The 16,956-nt window shown below is 38.4% G+C and overlaps 1 protein-coding gene across 1 annotated transcript in view; it reads right to left on the reverse strand.

The window, feature by feature from the left end:
- The window catches only part of LEPR (leptin receptor), a 62,253-nt gene that overhangs the window by 17,489 nt on the left and 27,808 nt on the right, over window positions 1–16,956 (reverse strand). Inside the window, exons 10-12 of the mRNA XM_027874096.1 lie at window positions 12,614–12,762; window positions 9,400–9,559; window positions 9,202–9,284 (exon numbers count right to left, since the gene is read on the reverse strand). Of these exons, the coding sequence (XP_027729897.1) occupies window positions 9,202–9,284; window positions 9,400–9,559; window positions 12,614–12,762 (392 nt within the window). The remainder of the gene's footprint in view (window positions 1–9,201; window positions 9,285–9,399; window positions 9,560–12,613; window positions 12,763–16,956) is intronic.

Consider the following 16,956-nt stretch of genomic DNA (forward strand, 5'->3'; position numbering starts at 1 on the left):
ACATATAATTTTTACCCTCCAACTACCCTAACACTGACAAAGGTCTCATGAGTTACAAATATCATCTTTCCATGCAGGAATGTAAACAGTTCAACCTTAATGAGTCTCTTATAATTTTCTCTTTCTTGTTTACCTCTTCATGTTCCACTCGAGTCTTGTATTTGAAAATCAAATTTTCTATTCAACTCTGGTCTTTTCATCAAGAATGCTTGAAAATCCTCTATTTCATTGAATGACCATTTTCTTGGAGGTCTTTACAAAGAGTTTGGATGGCTAAGTGTGTCATAGTAAGGATTCCTTTCACATACAGATGAAAAATTTGAAGACTTCTGAGATCCCTTCTAATGTTATATTCTGTCATTCAGTACTTAGTACAGTGTCTGGCACGTAGTAGGTGCTTAATAAATATTGGTTGATTTATTGATTCTGTGAGAAATTAGGTGACCACTTTTTGGAATGTTTTAAAGGGATTCATGTTTCAGGCCCTGAGGTTCATTATTTCAAGGCCTAAGGTTCTAAGATTTGGTGATTCCACAATTGTTGTTTTCTAAATGACTTGAATAGCATCCACTTGGCAGCTCCACTTGGGCCACACTAGTCCTTTAATATGTGAGCACTGATCATGTCCTTCAGGTTAAAGTAACAAGATTTATAAAACATACTTCTTCCAAGGAAATTAATAATTAAGGTATCAAAATCAACAGAAATTAATATTTTAAAAAATTTACACCTGAATTTGATAGGGATAAATGATGAATCTTATGCATTGGCCCAGGAAAAAAAATTCACAAATATAAGATAGATAGGGGAAGTGCAGCTCAATAGCAATCCATTTGAAAAAGATCTAGGTGGGTCTTTGATAAATTACAAACCAAAGAGGAGACCCAAATGTGACATGGTAGCCAAAGAAAAGCTGATGCAAGGGCAGAGACAAGACGATAGAGTAAAAGCAGTGACTTGCTTGAGCTCTCCCCCAAACCCCTCCAAATACCTGTAAAAATGGATCTAAACAAATTCTAGAGCAGTAGAACCCAAAAAATATGGAGTGAAACAAATTTCCAGCCCAAGACAACCTGGATGGTTGATTCGAAAGGTCTATTGCACAGGGCTGGGAGAGGAGCGCAGTTCAGCATGGGCCACGCACACAGGCAGGCCTCAGTGAACCTGGAGCAAGCCTCAGGGGACTGAATCATGGGCAGCTGTGGTGGTTTCCAGACTTCTCAACCCACAAATGCCAAAGATAACTTAGAAGGTCAGTAGGAGAGGTCTGATGGGCTGCGGTGAGAGAGGAGCTTGGTCTGGCATCAGGGCTGAGGGCAGCCCTGGGTGGCAGCTACTTCTAGAGCTCTCGGCCCACAGACAGAGGGGGGGGATCAAGTGACTGATCAGAGGGGGGTTGCAGAGATCTCTTTGCTGGTGCTGAGGCAAGATTCTCTAGCTTTGCCTGTGCTTGGATCTGGGCTGCACCTCTGGGTGGCGGTCCTGGGGTGAGGAGGAGCATTGGCATGGTGGAGCTTGTAGTGGCAGTGGAGAGGGAATCCTCCTCACAGTTACAAGGTAGAAAAGAGTGCTTGTGGTCACTCATAGACCAGAGCCCAGGCCAGGAAAGGAGTAACACCTCACCTTTGATCATACCACCTTGAAAAAACTGAAAATTTACAGGTCCCCAGAATTATCTACAGCTGCACAAAACCCCCAAAGCTTGGGACAGTACATTCTCCACACTGGAAGCAGACTCCTACCTTAACAAAAAGTTTAAAAGTCAAATAATTGGCTGGGATCATGAGCAAACAGGGCAAAAAAAGTCAGACCATAGAATCTTACTTTGGTGACAAAGAAGATCAAAACATACAACCAGAAGAAGACAACAAAGTCAAAGCTCCTACATCCAAAGCCTCCAAGAAAAATGTAAGAGAAAATAAGAAGGAGAAAATTCCCAGGTCATGGAAGAGCTCAAAAAGGATTTTGAGAAGCAAGTAAGAGAAGTAGAGGAAAAACTGGGATGAGAAATGAGAGTGATGCAAGAAAATCATGAAAAACAAGACAACAGCTTGCTAAAGGAGACCCCAAAAAAATACTGAAGAAAGTAATACCTTAAAAAACAGCTTAACCCAAAAAGCAAAAGAGGTCCAAAAAGCCAATGAGGAGAAGAATGCCTTAGAAAGAAGTATTGGCCAAATGGAAAAGGAAGTCCAAAAGCTCACTGAAGAAAATACTTCCTTAAAAATTAGAATGGAGCAAATGGAAGCTAATGACTTTATGAGAAATCAAGAAATTGTAAAACAAAACCAAAAGAATAAAAAAAAATAGAAGACAATGTGAAATAATCATTGGAAAAACAACTGACCTGGAAAATAGATCCAGGATAAAGATTTAAAAATTATTGGACTATCTGAAAGCCATGATCAAAAAAAGAGCCTAGATATCATCTTTCAAGAAACCATCAAGGAAAACTGCCCTGATATTCTAGAACCTCTAGAATTCTAGAGGGTAAAATAGAAATGGAAAGAGTCCACCAATTACCTCCTGAAAGAGATCCCCAAAGGAAAACCTCTAGGGATATTATGGCCAAATTCCAGAGTTCCCATGTCAAGGAGAAAATACTGCAAGCAACCATAAAGAAACAATTCAAGTATTGTGGAAACACAATCAGGATAACACAAGATTTAGCAGCTTCTACATTAAGGGACCAGAAGCCTTGGAATATAATATTCTGGAGGTCAGAGAAGATAGGATTACAACCCATAATCACCTACCCAGAAAAACTGAGTATAATCCTTCAGGGGAAAATGGACATTCAGTGAAATAGAGGACTTTCAAGCATTCTTGATGAAAAGACCACAGCTGAATAGAAAATTTAACTTTCAAATGCAAGACTCAAGAGAAGCATGAAAAGGTGAACAGGAAAGAGAAATCATAAGAGACTTATTAAAGTTGAACTGTTTACATTCCTATATGGAAAGATGATATTTGTAGCTCATGAGACCTTTGTCAGTATTAGGGTGGTTGGAGGGGGGAAAATATATATATATATATATATGTATACACATATATATACATATATATATAATACATATAGATAGATAGATAGATAGATAGATAGATAGATAGATAGATAGATAGATAGATAGATGGATAGATAGATAAAGGGCACAAAATGAGTTGAAGATGAAGGGGTAATATCTGGAGAATAAAATTAAGGGGTAAGAGAGGATTATACTGGGAGAAGGAGAAAGGGAGTGGTAGAATGGGGTAAATTATCTCACATAAAACAGACCAAAAAAAGCTTTTTCAGTAGAGGGGAAGTGGGGGAAGATGAGAGGGACTGAGTGAATCTTATTCTCATTGGATTTGACTTAAGGAGGGAATAACATACACACTCAATTGGGTATGGAAATCTATCTTAACCTATTAAAAATAGGGGGGAAGAGAATAAGGGGGGATGATAGAAGGAAGGGCAGATTGGGGAAGGGGTTAATGAGAAGCAAACACTTCTGAGGTGGGTCAAAAGAGAGAATAGAATAAACAGGGAGTGGGAAAGGATGAAGGGAAATAAAGTTAGTTTTCCACAACATGACTACTATGGAAGTATTTTGCATAACTACACATGTATAACCTGTATCAAAGTTGTTTGCCATCTCAATGAGGGTGGGTGGAGAGGGTGGAAGGGAGAGAATTTGGAAACCAAGGCTTTAAAAATAAACGTTAGAGTTGTTTATAAGAAAAACAGGCAATGGGGTATAGAAATCTATCTTGCCCTACAGGAAAGTAGAAGGGGAAGGGGATAAGAGAAGGGAGGGGGGGTAATTAAAAAAAGAGACAGAGAAAAGCTGATGCGATGTTAGACTGCAATGACAGATACATAATGTCTGTAATTAGGGAGTTGAGAGCCCACTATACTTGGCCCAGACTAACCACATCTGGATTGTTTTCATTCGTGTCCTTAGCATGAGTGTCCCTAAAGTCCCTAGCCTAGTCTTTCTTCTATTCTCTCATAGATTCAGTTATCTGTCATTTCTACACAGATAACTCCAAACTCAAGGAGGCAACTATGTGGTTCAGTGGGCTGGAAGACCTAGAGTCAGGAAGATCTGAGTTCAAATCTGGGCTCAGGTACTTACTAGTTGTGTGACCCTGGGCAAGTCACTTCACCTCTGTTTGCCTCAATCCACTGGAGAAGGAAATGACAGACCACTCCAGTATCTTTGCCAAGAAAACCCCATAGACAGCAATTGTGTGCTATGGTCCACAGGGTTATGAAGTGTCAAACATGACTGAATGACTAAACCACAAACTTTACAGTCTACATATCTACCTATCCTCTCTTTCCTAAAGCTCATGTCCCAAAATGCTGACCAATTTCTGAACCTCATCACCTGAATGTCTCATAGCTATCTCAAGCAACAAGTCCAAGTCAAAACTCCTCTTTCTCTCTTAAATCCATCTACTCTCTTAACTTCCCTATTTCTGTTTTGGTTACCCCCATCCTTCTAGTCATCCCAATTCCCAACCATAGAGTCATCCTTCATCTCTTCCATCACCCTTTCCCCTCCCATATCTAAATCAATTGTCAAGCCTGATCAATTCTACTCCACAAAATCCTTCAGAATGATTTCTTTCTCTCCAGTCATATGACCACCACCTTCATCACTTCTTTTGAGGACTATTGCAAGAGCCACAATTTGTCTCTCTGCTTCCAGTTTCTCTCTTCTCCAATATACCTTTCCACAACTTTCACAATAGTCCTCCTAAAACACAGGTCTGACCATATCACTCCTCTGCTCCAAAATCTTCAGTGACTCTCTATGGCTTCTTCGATAAAACAAAAATTCTCTCTGGCATTTAAATCCTTTTCATGAAATAATTTCAGCCCACCATTCCAGACTTTTCCCCCTACACTATTCCACATCATGGGTGCTACATTTTAGCCAAAATTGCGTAGTGACTATTCTCTATACATGACATTTCTCTTTTCTCACCTCCTTACCTTTGCACAGTCTGTCCCCCATGTTGAGAATCCCCTTCTGCCTCTTAAAGTCCTGAGTTTCCTTCAAAGTTCACCCACACAAGACCTGTTCTGATCCTTTCATTAGTATTCTTAATTTATATTACATTGCATTTACTCTGTGTGAATATTTACTCATCTGTGTACATGTTGGAGCTCCTTACAGGGAGACATTATTTCATTTTTCTCTTTCTATTCCCAGCACTGCTGAAGTTCCTTACTCATATTATTTGCTGAAGAAATGCTTGTTGAGTTTATAAACTAGTGGTTACCTACAGGAGGGCAGCCAGGATGGTGAAGTCTCTCAAGGTGGCTCCATGTGGAAATGGGAATGTTCAACCAAGAGAAGACTCAGGGAGGAACATGAGTGCAATCTTTAAGTATTTGAAGGGCCAGCATTTGGAAGAGGAATCAGATTTATTCTGATTGGCCCTAGAATAGGGAACTAGAAGCAATAAGTGGAAGTTTCAGGGGCATCTTAGGCTAAATATGATGAAAACTTCCTAGTGATTAGAGCTGTCCAAAAGTGGAATGAATTTCCCCTGAAAAGAGGTCTTCTAGCAAAGATTGTGTGATCACTTTTATAATTGTAACACATTTCTTCTTCTCTTTCTCTTTCTCCTTCTTCTTCTTCTTCTTCTTCTTGTTTTCTTTTTCTTTCTCCATATATATATTATCCATATATTATATATATATATATATTATATATATAATGTTATATTGAAAATGGGACACTTATTCAGGTACAGGCTGGATAAAGTCTCTAAGACCTCTACCAACCTTGTGACGTGATTTTCCTTTTCTCAAGCTTAGTGCTTATAGTTGACCCATCACATTTGGGCTTATTGACCACTTTATACATTAATTATACTTAGCTATTGCAACTCTTACAAAGGAAATAAGTCAATCCTGGTGGGTCCTAGATTGACTCCATGATTCAAAAGCACTACAAGACCCTGGACAAATACTGGCGGGGGAAGCAAGAACAATGTTTCAAGTGATGGCAAGAGAACAGGGATTGACCCTCTCCATCCATGACTACATGGTAATACAATGCTCCTTTATAAGACAGAGTTATCTTATTATGAATACTGGAACAGTCAAAGGGAACTAAGAGAAAAGCAGCCTGTGCGTCAGCCAAGGGACCTCTGGCCTTTCCATCATGGCACACAAAATATCTTTTTGTTTTCTGGAAACTTAAAAAATAAAAACAGATACATTTCAAACACGGCTTCTTGAGTTAATTAAGAAACACTAGGTTTTTGATGCTTTTCTTTCCTTGCCACATGCGATGAGGCTGACCTTTAACCCACTGAATTATGCAAGGATTCTATTTCTATGTAGACATGTGTAGTAGGGTTTAAGGGGGAAAAGGAAAATAACAGGCAGAACCAATCCTTCAGTTCAGATTTCTTAGCTTTCCCCAAGGTACTTTTACACTCTATTTTGCACCCACTTCTACTCTTAGTAGTTGTTAAGGGGGGGAAGTTCTTAGGACTAGATGGTGAGAAATATTAGAGTTATTCCTATAGGTACTACTCAGGTAATTTAATCCTAAATTTCAGATTCTCTACTATGAAAATAGAATTTTTAGACTATTTAAAAAACTAGTCACCCAGATTCTGTCATGACCTCCAGTACCTACTGCTTTATATGCTAACTCCCAAATGATGGCCAGTCACAGACCTTGTAGCTACCATCCACCATCTGTAGAGAAGAAAAAATGATGATTTATATCTACTAGCCTGGCAAAAATTGATGTGCCTTCATTAGGAGTTATTCAACCAAACAGTTTGGGATTGAGGGGTCTTTTAAATGATTTTTTAAAGTTTAATTGATATTTTCTGTTTTCTACACTTTAATGCCTCTCCAATACTCATCCTACTACTACCAATGCCCCAACACCTTATAGAAGCCTTTCAACCAAAAGGGGAGGAAAGAGAGGGGAAAGGGAAAGGGAAAGGGAAGGAGCATTTATTAAGTGAATCCTATGGGCCAGGCACCATGCTAATCTCTTTTACAAAGATTATCTCTTTTGATCACAACAAAAACACCATTAAATAAAACAAACCAACTCACTATAAAGAGGATGGAAGTATTTGTCAGAAACCATCTTTTAATCAACCAAGCAATTAACATACGTTTATTATGTGCACTATTGTATTAGCCTTAGGGATATAGAGAAAATAAAAACAAACCAACCATGGTCCTTGCCCTCAGTGTAAATAAATGAATAGATAGATAGATAGATAGATAGATAGATAGATAGATAGATAGATAGATAGATAGATAGATCGATACTAAATCCATATATAATAAATGGAAGGTTACCTTGGAGCAGTTCCCAACCTGGAGTCTAAACACTTGTTTAAAAAAATTTAATAACTGTATTTACATAGGATTGGTTTCCTTTATACCTCTGTGAATTTTATTTTATGCAACTGAAGATTATTGTGAGAAAGGGTCCATAAGGTTTCCTCAGACTGCCTATCAAAGGGGTCCATGACAGAAAAGGGTTAAGAAGCCCTGACCTACAGCACCAAAATTGGTCATCACATTTGAGCCGAGTTCAGGATAAACAACCTTTCTTGATGAGATATTTAAAAAGTCAAATGTTTAAATGGAAAACTAAGCAGAAAAATGTAAAAGATGGATAAGGAGAAGGTTCTTCACTCAAGCCTTCTTCTCAAATGCTTCATGGAGCCACTGAGGTGAGCCTGGGTTCTAAATGGCTTTATTAATGGTATGTAAGATCCAGTAGAGTCTACCACACTGGAGAAATTTTGAGCAGCTAAGTTCAGAGAGATTCATCACAGTTTGCTGGATCGTGCATATAAAACTGGAAGGGAACTTGGTGGCCTTCTAGTCATTTTACAGATGATGAAAGGGAGGCATGGAGAGGTAAAGTGATTTTTCTGAGGTCACACATTGAATCATAGATCTAAAACAAAAGGACCACGGAGGCTTGATTTTATAGATGAGGAAACTGAGATGTAGAAAATGAAAATGATTCCTCCAAGACAGTAAGTGACAGAGCCAGAATCTGAATACAGTGCTCTTGACTCCAAGGCCAGCATCAATGCTAGCTGACTTTAGGATGATTTATTTTGGGCATCCAGAAACTTTCCAAGACCACGTCCTAAGTTCAAGAGCAGTTGCAATATGAGGCGTGGAAAGATTATCCATGGACCCATGAAATTATCAATCCTTGATATTTTGAAACATTAAACAAAGGTATTCATCACATGGGACTAGAGACAATTTTTCATTCATTCATTTATTCATAAATGAAATAGGAACAAAGGAGCCTTTACAATTCCTGGTTTGTACATGCAACCTAATCAACGATGGGCAAAAAATGCTCATCCAACCTTGAGGTATGAATTCAAATGAACCCATGAAAGTCACTACATAGGCTATGAAACCATTCTGTTTTTCCATGTTGGAACCTTTATTCCTCAGTCATGCTCTCAGCTGTGTCTTTACTGATCAAATGGACACCCACCATTGAGGAACAGAACATCGCTTTGAAATCCCATCCAACTGATTTCCCCTTAAGTATTGAATACCACCTCATCACAGCTGGAATTTGAAAGGCCTCAGCCCTGTTCTTCAGTCAATGCCTCTCCTCTGTTTTCAATAGCTCAGGAAAAATGCTGCCCTTGAGAAATCAAGCTGAAAGTAAGTGAAGGTCCAGAATAAATAGAATCATTGTTTAGGAACCAGCAGGAGAAGAGAAAAATAAAACCTTTCATTTTCTACTTCCCACTGGGGCCTGGTAGAAGGTTGGGTTATTTTTATCAAATATATATTGAAAATCAGTGTAACACAGACAGTTGGGGCTGTGCCTGCCGCTCATCAAGTCAAATGACCATGTTTATATACAGGGTGTCCCAAAAGTCTTGGTGCAGTTTTAAGCATTAATAGTCTCAGCACTTGTAAAAGTGATCTATACAGCATTTGCAGCAGGGAGAGAGTCAAACAGCATCAAGAAGATGAAGGTTCAAGTCACTGTTTATGTGACTTTGAATAAATCTCTTAACCTCTCAATACGCTAGGCAGAGACTCCAAGTTGAAGAATAGTTACTGATCTGTACCAGTGAAGGGAATTTCTTCACCAGAAGCTCTCTACACTGCTGAAATAAGAGCGTCCAGCCAAAAAAGGCAGAAAAGTAACATAAGATTAGGAGACATACCTTCCAAAATAAGGTAATATTTCTCTCTTTCTCCATCGGATCTTCATTAATGACTCCCCAAAATTCAGGTCCTCTGATGGGAGCTATAAGACGATAGATAAGAGAGGATAATGGTATAAACATCTATTAGGGAAGGACATTTTTCAACCACACACACCTGCAAAGTGTTCAGGATGCACTGATAACGTCTGTGCCGACCTTTTATATCCATGACAACCGTGTAGGCAGGATTGCTCCAATTACTCCAATATCCCAGATCATCAAGCCTCTTACAGCGAACCTGAGCTGCATAGACTGTGCAGAGATCCAGAACCTGGAAGCTGGCAGATTTGGATTCAGAACCATAAACTTGATGTACCTGTAAAATAAGTCCGAAAAAGTGGAGTGATCACTGCCCACCTGCTATGCTGATTCCCTTGAATCTGAAAGGATAGTTAAAGCAACTCCACCAGGTGTAACAGCACAGATTATCCCCGAGGGCTGAAGTGCACTTCTGCCCCTTAGAGTGCTTAGTTCCCTTCTAGACTCAGCTCGGGTGCCTCTTTCCAACCTGAAGTCTTTCCTGCTGCCCTCTTTGGCACAGTGGATAGAGTTCTGTACTCAAAGTTAGAAAGACCTGGGTTCAAATCTTACATATACAAGCTGTGTGATCCAGGGAATGTCGATTAACATCTATGGGCCTCAAGAAATCCCTTAACCCTTACTTACTAAGTCATAGATTAATTGGAATCTGCAGTGGGGGTCCCATTCAGAGACTAGGAGTTTCCTATGCTGACTTCTTAATGTAGACTTTTTTTGTAAACAGCATTACATTTTTTTCCAATTACATGTAAAGATAGTTTCCAACATTCATTTTTATAAGATTTTGTATTCCAAATTTTTCTTCCTCCCCTCTCCCTAAGACAGCCAGCAATCTGACAAAGTTTATACATGGGTAATCATGTTAAACATATTTCCACATTTGTCATGTTGTAAAAGAAGAAACAGAACAAAAGGGGAAAACCATGAAAAAAAACATAAAAAGTGAAAAATAGTATACTTCAATCTGTATTCAGACTCCATAATTCTTTCTCTGGATGTCGATAGCATTTTCTATCAGCAGTTTTTTGGAATTGACTTGGATCACTGTATTGCTGAGAAGAGCTAAGTCAATCATAGTTGATCATGGCACAATGTGGCTGTTACTGCGTACAATGTTCTCTTGGTTCTGCTCACTTCACTCAGCATCAATTCATGTAAGTCTTTCCAAGTTCTTTTTTTTTTCTGAAATCTGCCTGCTCATCATTTCTTATAGCATAATAGTATTCCATTACATTCATACACCACTTGTTCAGCCGTTCCCCAATTGATGGGCTTTCCCTCAGTTTCCAAGTCTTTGCCACTACCAAAAGAGTTGCTATAAATATTTTTGTACACGAGTCCTTTTCTCTATTTTATAATCTCTTTGAGATATAGACCTAGTAGTGGTATTGCTGTGTCAAAGGGTATGCATAGTTTGATTACCCTTTGGGCATAGTTCCAAATTGTTCTGCAGAATGGTTGGATCAGTTCGCATCTCCACCAACAATGCATTAGTGTCCCAATTTTCTCACATCTTCTCCAACATTTATCATTTTCCTTTTCTGTCATATTAGCCAATATGATAGGTATGAATTGGTACTTCAGAGTTGTTTTAATTTGCATTTCTCTAATCAATATTGATTTAGAGTATTTTGCATATAACTATAGTTAGCTTTAGCTATCTGAAAAGTGCCACTTTGTATCTTTGACCATTTATCAATTGGAGAATCATGTGGCCTTTCCATCTACTTATCCATGCACAGTTTGTATCCTTTCTCTAGAATATATGTTCCTTAGGAGCAAGGATTGGTTCCTTTTTTCTATGTATCCTTAAAGCCTGGCACATAGTGAATAATAAATTCCAGATGTATTGTATGGAATCAAATCATTGCTGAGACAGCATGAATCCACGTTCTGGTGTCAGTTATTTACTGATTTCTGGATCAAAGAATCTCAAGGTTGCCTATTGGCCTCCAGGTCATTCACTCTCCTTTCTCAAGACTCAGGCATGTGGTTTACAGTCTTCTTCTCATGGTAAGCGGGGTCATAGAACAATTAATTGACAACGGCTTTTCCTGTATCAAGTAGTATTGATTTGATTCCAGTTTTCTGAGCAATAGTTGGAATGGTGAATGGAGAATGTGCCAACAAAATGACAGAAAGCTGTCTACAAAGGGTAGTTTTGTGACTGATGACCAATGTAGATAAACTAGCACTTATCAGTTGAGTTGCCAGTGCTAGAACTAAAGTCTGGTTGGGAAAGTGCAAAGGCAGCAATGTCTAGAAAATACAATTACCTCTAAGTGTTCCATTTCCACAGCTGAGTTCGGAACCCTCTCTCAGACCATTACCTCTGTTCTTCTATCTCTTCCTGTGCCTCACCCATCCATCCCTCTTACTCCAATTCTTTGGCCCTCCTATAAACTCCACTTGTTTTCCTGGGCCATCAAAGGGTTATTGGGAGGCTCAAATGAGATAACGTATCCAGAGCATTAAATCACTATGTAATAGTGGCTATTACGATTACAGAATATTTCCTGACCATGGCATACTAATAAAATGGTCAGTTGAAGCCTAGCCAAATATTAATAGAATTGGAAGAGACCCAGAAATATTTTGGAATTATGTTCAGGCCACATGGGGGATAGACTGGAATTAATTTATTCAATAGTAAAATTCTTTGCCAGCTGTGGCCATTCAGTAATTGGACCTAGACCAGCATATAGCATGGGATGGTGAACAGGACTTCCTTGGTACAGAGAACTCCTTAAATGAGAAGATTCCCTCTACCAATGTAGATCAGTGACTTCTATGCAACTTAGAGCCTGAGGGAGTGGCCCAGAGGACTGAGAGGTCACTGACTTGCCTAGGAACAGTCAGCCAGCATCTATCAGGACTTAAATTCTGAAGCTATCTCTTCTTCCACTATTCTAGTGGTGCCCCTTGGCACACAGTAGGTTCTTAATAAATGCTTTTTGGTTAACTGCTCATTGATCCCTCAGTCTCTCCACTGTGCCTCACTGCCTCACTGTCATGAACTGAGTTGCCAGATGTGACCTTGGATTACCTATAATGCTCATGTTTCTAAGTATTTAGTTATTCATTTAGATTGAGCGGTTTACTTTTGCAGAAATCCCCTGAAAACACATGGAGTATATTCTTTCTTTTCCCTACTAAAATAAATATTATTCAATAGTATTCAATATCTTAATGATGAATAAATGAAACATTAATTTGACTTCAGTATAAATTGCTATCAAGGAAGATTAGTTATTTGTCCTAATGTTCAATAATGTTTCTTAACTTAATAAAACAAAAGAAAGAAACTAGTTTGGTTAGCAAATAATCATACCTTCCATCGTTCTCCATGTCCATTCACAGCATAACGAACTTGAAATTGAAGTTTATTCTCTGGTAAGACTGGCTTTCTCCAGCTCACACTCAACAAGCCAGTTTTGACCATAATTTCTGCATTCACTCTGGAGGGAGGCAGTGGTTTTACTAGAAATTTGAAGATAGTTCCCATTATTGACATCAATAAAAGCTCTAGAGCCCATTTATACAAAGAAATAGTCAATGCATTGAGTCACAGTGTCTAAAGAGTTAGTTTAAATGGGCTAGTTGAAGTCATCACTAATGAGAATGGATTGCTATAGAAATGCTGGTGATAGGCTCTGTTCTCTTTCACATACATTTGTTGTCCTCCTTCCAGTTACTCACACACACACACACACACACACACACACACACACACACACACACACTTCTGTATAACAGGCTTTTGAAAGCCTGAGATCTAATCACAGGAAGGGGTTGGACAATGAGATCGTAAATGACTGATGAAAGAGGTTTCTAGACCAAAAGGTGTCTTTATGAGGTGCAAATTTGTCCCTTGAATGAATCAGAAAGGAAACAATGAAAGAGTATGTAAAATTATAAACCATGTTTCAGAATAACCTCTAAAAGTCAATTCTCGAAGTCCAAAAAATGGACTCAAAGAGGAACTTACCTCCTCACGGAAAGAGAAGAAACTTGGAATTAGAGAAAGAGAAGGTGGAGGAAGCCACAAAGGCTGAGAGTGGAAACATAGGCAGGAAAGGAAGGCTTCGGGACTCAGGAGACCGACCTACTTGGGGTTTTTGAGTGAGTATGTGGGGACAGAAGGCAAATTGTTAATTTCCACTATAAAACCCAAGGTTCTTGTCCTCTGTCTCCTTTCTCTCCTAGAGCTCTCTAATGAGAAGCAAGAGTCTTTTCTCCTAGGCTTAGGAATAAGGGAGGGGAGAGGAATTGTTTACCTTTCTTTCTTTTCAACGTTGACTCAATCTTCAACAGTGCTAACCACCAGCGTTGGGGATATACTTACTGGAGATGAAGTCGAGAGGAAGCTGCTGAGGTGGGCAACATCCCCAGACAAAAGATAGACATAGTTCAAACAGTGAGATGTTTTGCCAGAAGTGGGGTCTGTGGCTGGCAATTTGGGGCTAACAAAAATAAAACGAGAATGGGGGACAGGCAATAAAAATACCCCAAGTAGAAAGATGGAGTGTTTCTTTGGGGAACAGCCCAGAGGCCAGTGTCACTGGATGAAAGAATAAGAGGACGGGTAATCTTGGGGCCTGGGGTTAGTCGTAAAGGGCTTCAAATGCCAAACAGCATTTTGTGTCTTATCCTCGAGGTGATAGGGAGCCACCAGAATTTATTGAGTGAGGTGAGGGGAGGGTGACGTGGTTGGACTTGTGCCTTTGGATTGCATGTATTGACATGGACAAGGCAATTATTTTTCTTGTTTTTATTTCTTTTCCTTCCTTCCTTTTTTCTTTTTCTTTTTTGGCTGGGGCTCTGTTGGTCTCTTTATCTTAGCAATACTTTTTATCAGTCAAGTTTCATTAAGAGATGGGAATAGAGTCAATGTCCTCACTTCAGACCACTGTCAGATCCGATAGCTTGTTTAAGTATGCTGGATTGAAAGATGAAGCTGTTATGATTGGTTGTAGTGGCTGGTTCTCATCTTAAAAATTTCTCCTAATTTCAAGCCAGTTTTAATGGATTTTTAATTCTGGAGCTCTTAGGCCTTTTTGGGATCATGAACTCCTTTGGCAGTCCAGAGAAACTCATGGAGCCCTTGCCAAAAGAGTGTTTTTAATGCATAAAATAAAGTATACAGGGTTACAGAGAAAATAATTTATAATGAAATATAGTTATCAAAGTATGTATTTGTTGTTGCTTTTGCTGGGGTACCTAGGTGGTGCAGTGGATAGAGGGCCAGGCCTGGAGTCAGGAAGACTCATCTTCAGCAGTTCAACTCTGGTTTCAGACATTTACTAGCTGTGTGACCCTGGGCAAGTCACTTAACCCTGTTTGCCTCAGTTTTTTCATCTGTAAAATGAGCTAGAGAAGGAAATGGCAAACCACTCCAGTATCTTTGCCAAAAAAGGGGAAGAGATGTCATGAACAGTCAGACATGACCGAAATGACTAAACAACAGCAAAATATATATTTATATTATACTACATACTACAATATAATTGAATACATAATACAATATAGTTGAAATATAGTTATCAAAGTGTATATACACACACATATATAGAACTATATTACATATATAATTACATAATAATGCAAATAATCTATAATAAAATTTACATATATATATACATACATACACACAAATAGACATTCACATATACATACACACATACACACATTCATGCATATGTGCATGTATGCACAACAGTTTCATGAACCCCAGGTCAAGAATTCCTACTCCCATCATTTTCTGCTGAGTTAGCATTGTAAAGTCCTCTTTTCCATCTACCAAATTCCAACTTGGATGACTTCTGTCTATTGTAATCCAGGGTTTTAGCCAGAGGGCACAGTCAACAGAAGAGTAGATCTGGGGTTGGGAAAATCTGCCTTCAAATCCTGCCCAGATACTATTAGTGGTGTGACGCTGAACAAGTCACTTAACTCCCTCTCCATCTCAGTTTCCTCATCTATAAAATGAGGCTAATAATCGCACCTACTTCACGGGTGGTTGTTAGGGTAAATGAAATAACTTGTCGAAAGTGCTTACAAACCTTTGGGTACTATGTAAACGCTAGCTATTATTATAATAATTAATTATTGCTATTATTATCTTTTTCACAAGAATAGAATGATACTATATCACATGCCTTGCTAAAAATCTCCTGCATTTTTATGACCTACCAGTTCTGCAACCCTGTCCATAAAAGGAATGAATCAATCAATAAACATTTATTAAGCACCTACTATGTGCCAGGCACTGTGCTAAGTGCTGGAAATGGAGTTAGTCTGGCATGACCTTTCTTGATGCTGCTAGGCTGGTTCTTTGTGATCGCTGCTTCCTTTTCAATAACCATCTCTTTAATGATACATTCTAAAGTTCACCAGAAATCAAAGTCAATCTCACTGGTTTATGGTTTGTAGAGTCTGTTCTTTTTTTTTTTCTTTTTTGAAAAATTGGGATATTTGCTCTTCCCTAGTTCTGTAGGGTTGATCCTATTTCCCGTGATCTTTGAAATATCATTGATAAAAGCTCTGCGGTCACATCTGCCAGATCATTCAGTCCTCAATATAATTGGTATGGACAATGACTTGAATTCATCAAAGGTAACTAGTTACTTATTTGCTTTCTCTTTAACTTTTCCTTTTATCTTGGGTATTGACATATATGTATATGTATATGTATGTATATGTATATATATATATATGTATGTGTGTATATGTATAATATATATATACATATATGTATGTGTGTATATGTATAATATATATATGTATATATGTATGTATATATGTATATGCTTTCCTCTCTTTCCAATTCACAGATCATCCTCCTTGGCAGAGAGAAAGAACTAAAAAAAACCTGAGCCTTGAGTGGCTTTGAATTCTGTTGCCATAATAGAGTCAATGTCTTTACTTATATCAGTTTCTCACTCATTCTGATCTTTGGCACACTGGATGTTATTCTTACAGTACCTTGTTACTTTTTGTATTCATCCTTTATTACCTGCTCTCGCTTCCAACTTTCATATGTGTGTCTGTGTGTATGTGTGTGTGTCTGTGTATATCTTTGTATGTATATATACTTAACAGTGATTTTCCTATTCACCCACTTGCTATGTTCTTCCCTTTTTTCTACTCATGAGAAATGTTACTCTTTATGTCTTCAGAATTTCCTTCTGGAGAGTTGCCCATCATTAGGCACCTAGTAGCCAAACTGCTGGTGATGTCTCTTCTTACTTAGCCAGGCTGGTCCTAAAGCCCACAGAGCCTGTCATCAAAACTCATTCCAACTTGGAAGGACATTTCAGAGCTTCCACTGGTCTAGCCTTCAAGAACCCACAGTCTGTGCCATAGCACAAAGAATGTACTAGAATGGGAGATGTACAGAGGAGAACTGAGCCTAATATCATTTCATATTTTTTGTGATATAAAAATTTCAGTTGAAATGTATGTATATGTGTGTGTGTACATATATATATACACACACACTTATCTAATATATGTTCATATGTATATATAATGTGCATGGACATGTAGAGATAATATATACATGTATATGTAAACTAATATATATGGGTTAGATACATATATTCAATCCAATTTTACAGGCTAAAAATGCTTTATAAAGTGAATTGGAGGCAACATGGTAAATTGGAAAGAGTG

Source organism: Vombatus ursinus, unplaced genomic scaffold, assembly GCF_900497805.2.
Source record: "Vombatus ursinus unplaced genomic scaffold, bare-nosed wombat genome assembly UNPS02014804.1, whole genome shotgun sequence".
Taxonomy (NCBI): domain Eukaryota; kingdom Metazoa; phylum Chordata; class Mammalia; order Diprotodontia; family Vombatidae; genus Vombatus; species Vombatus ursinus.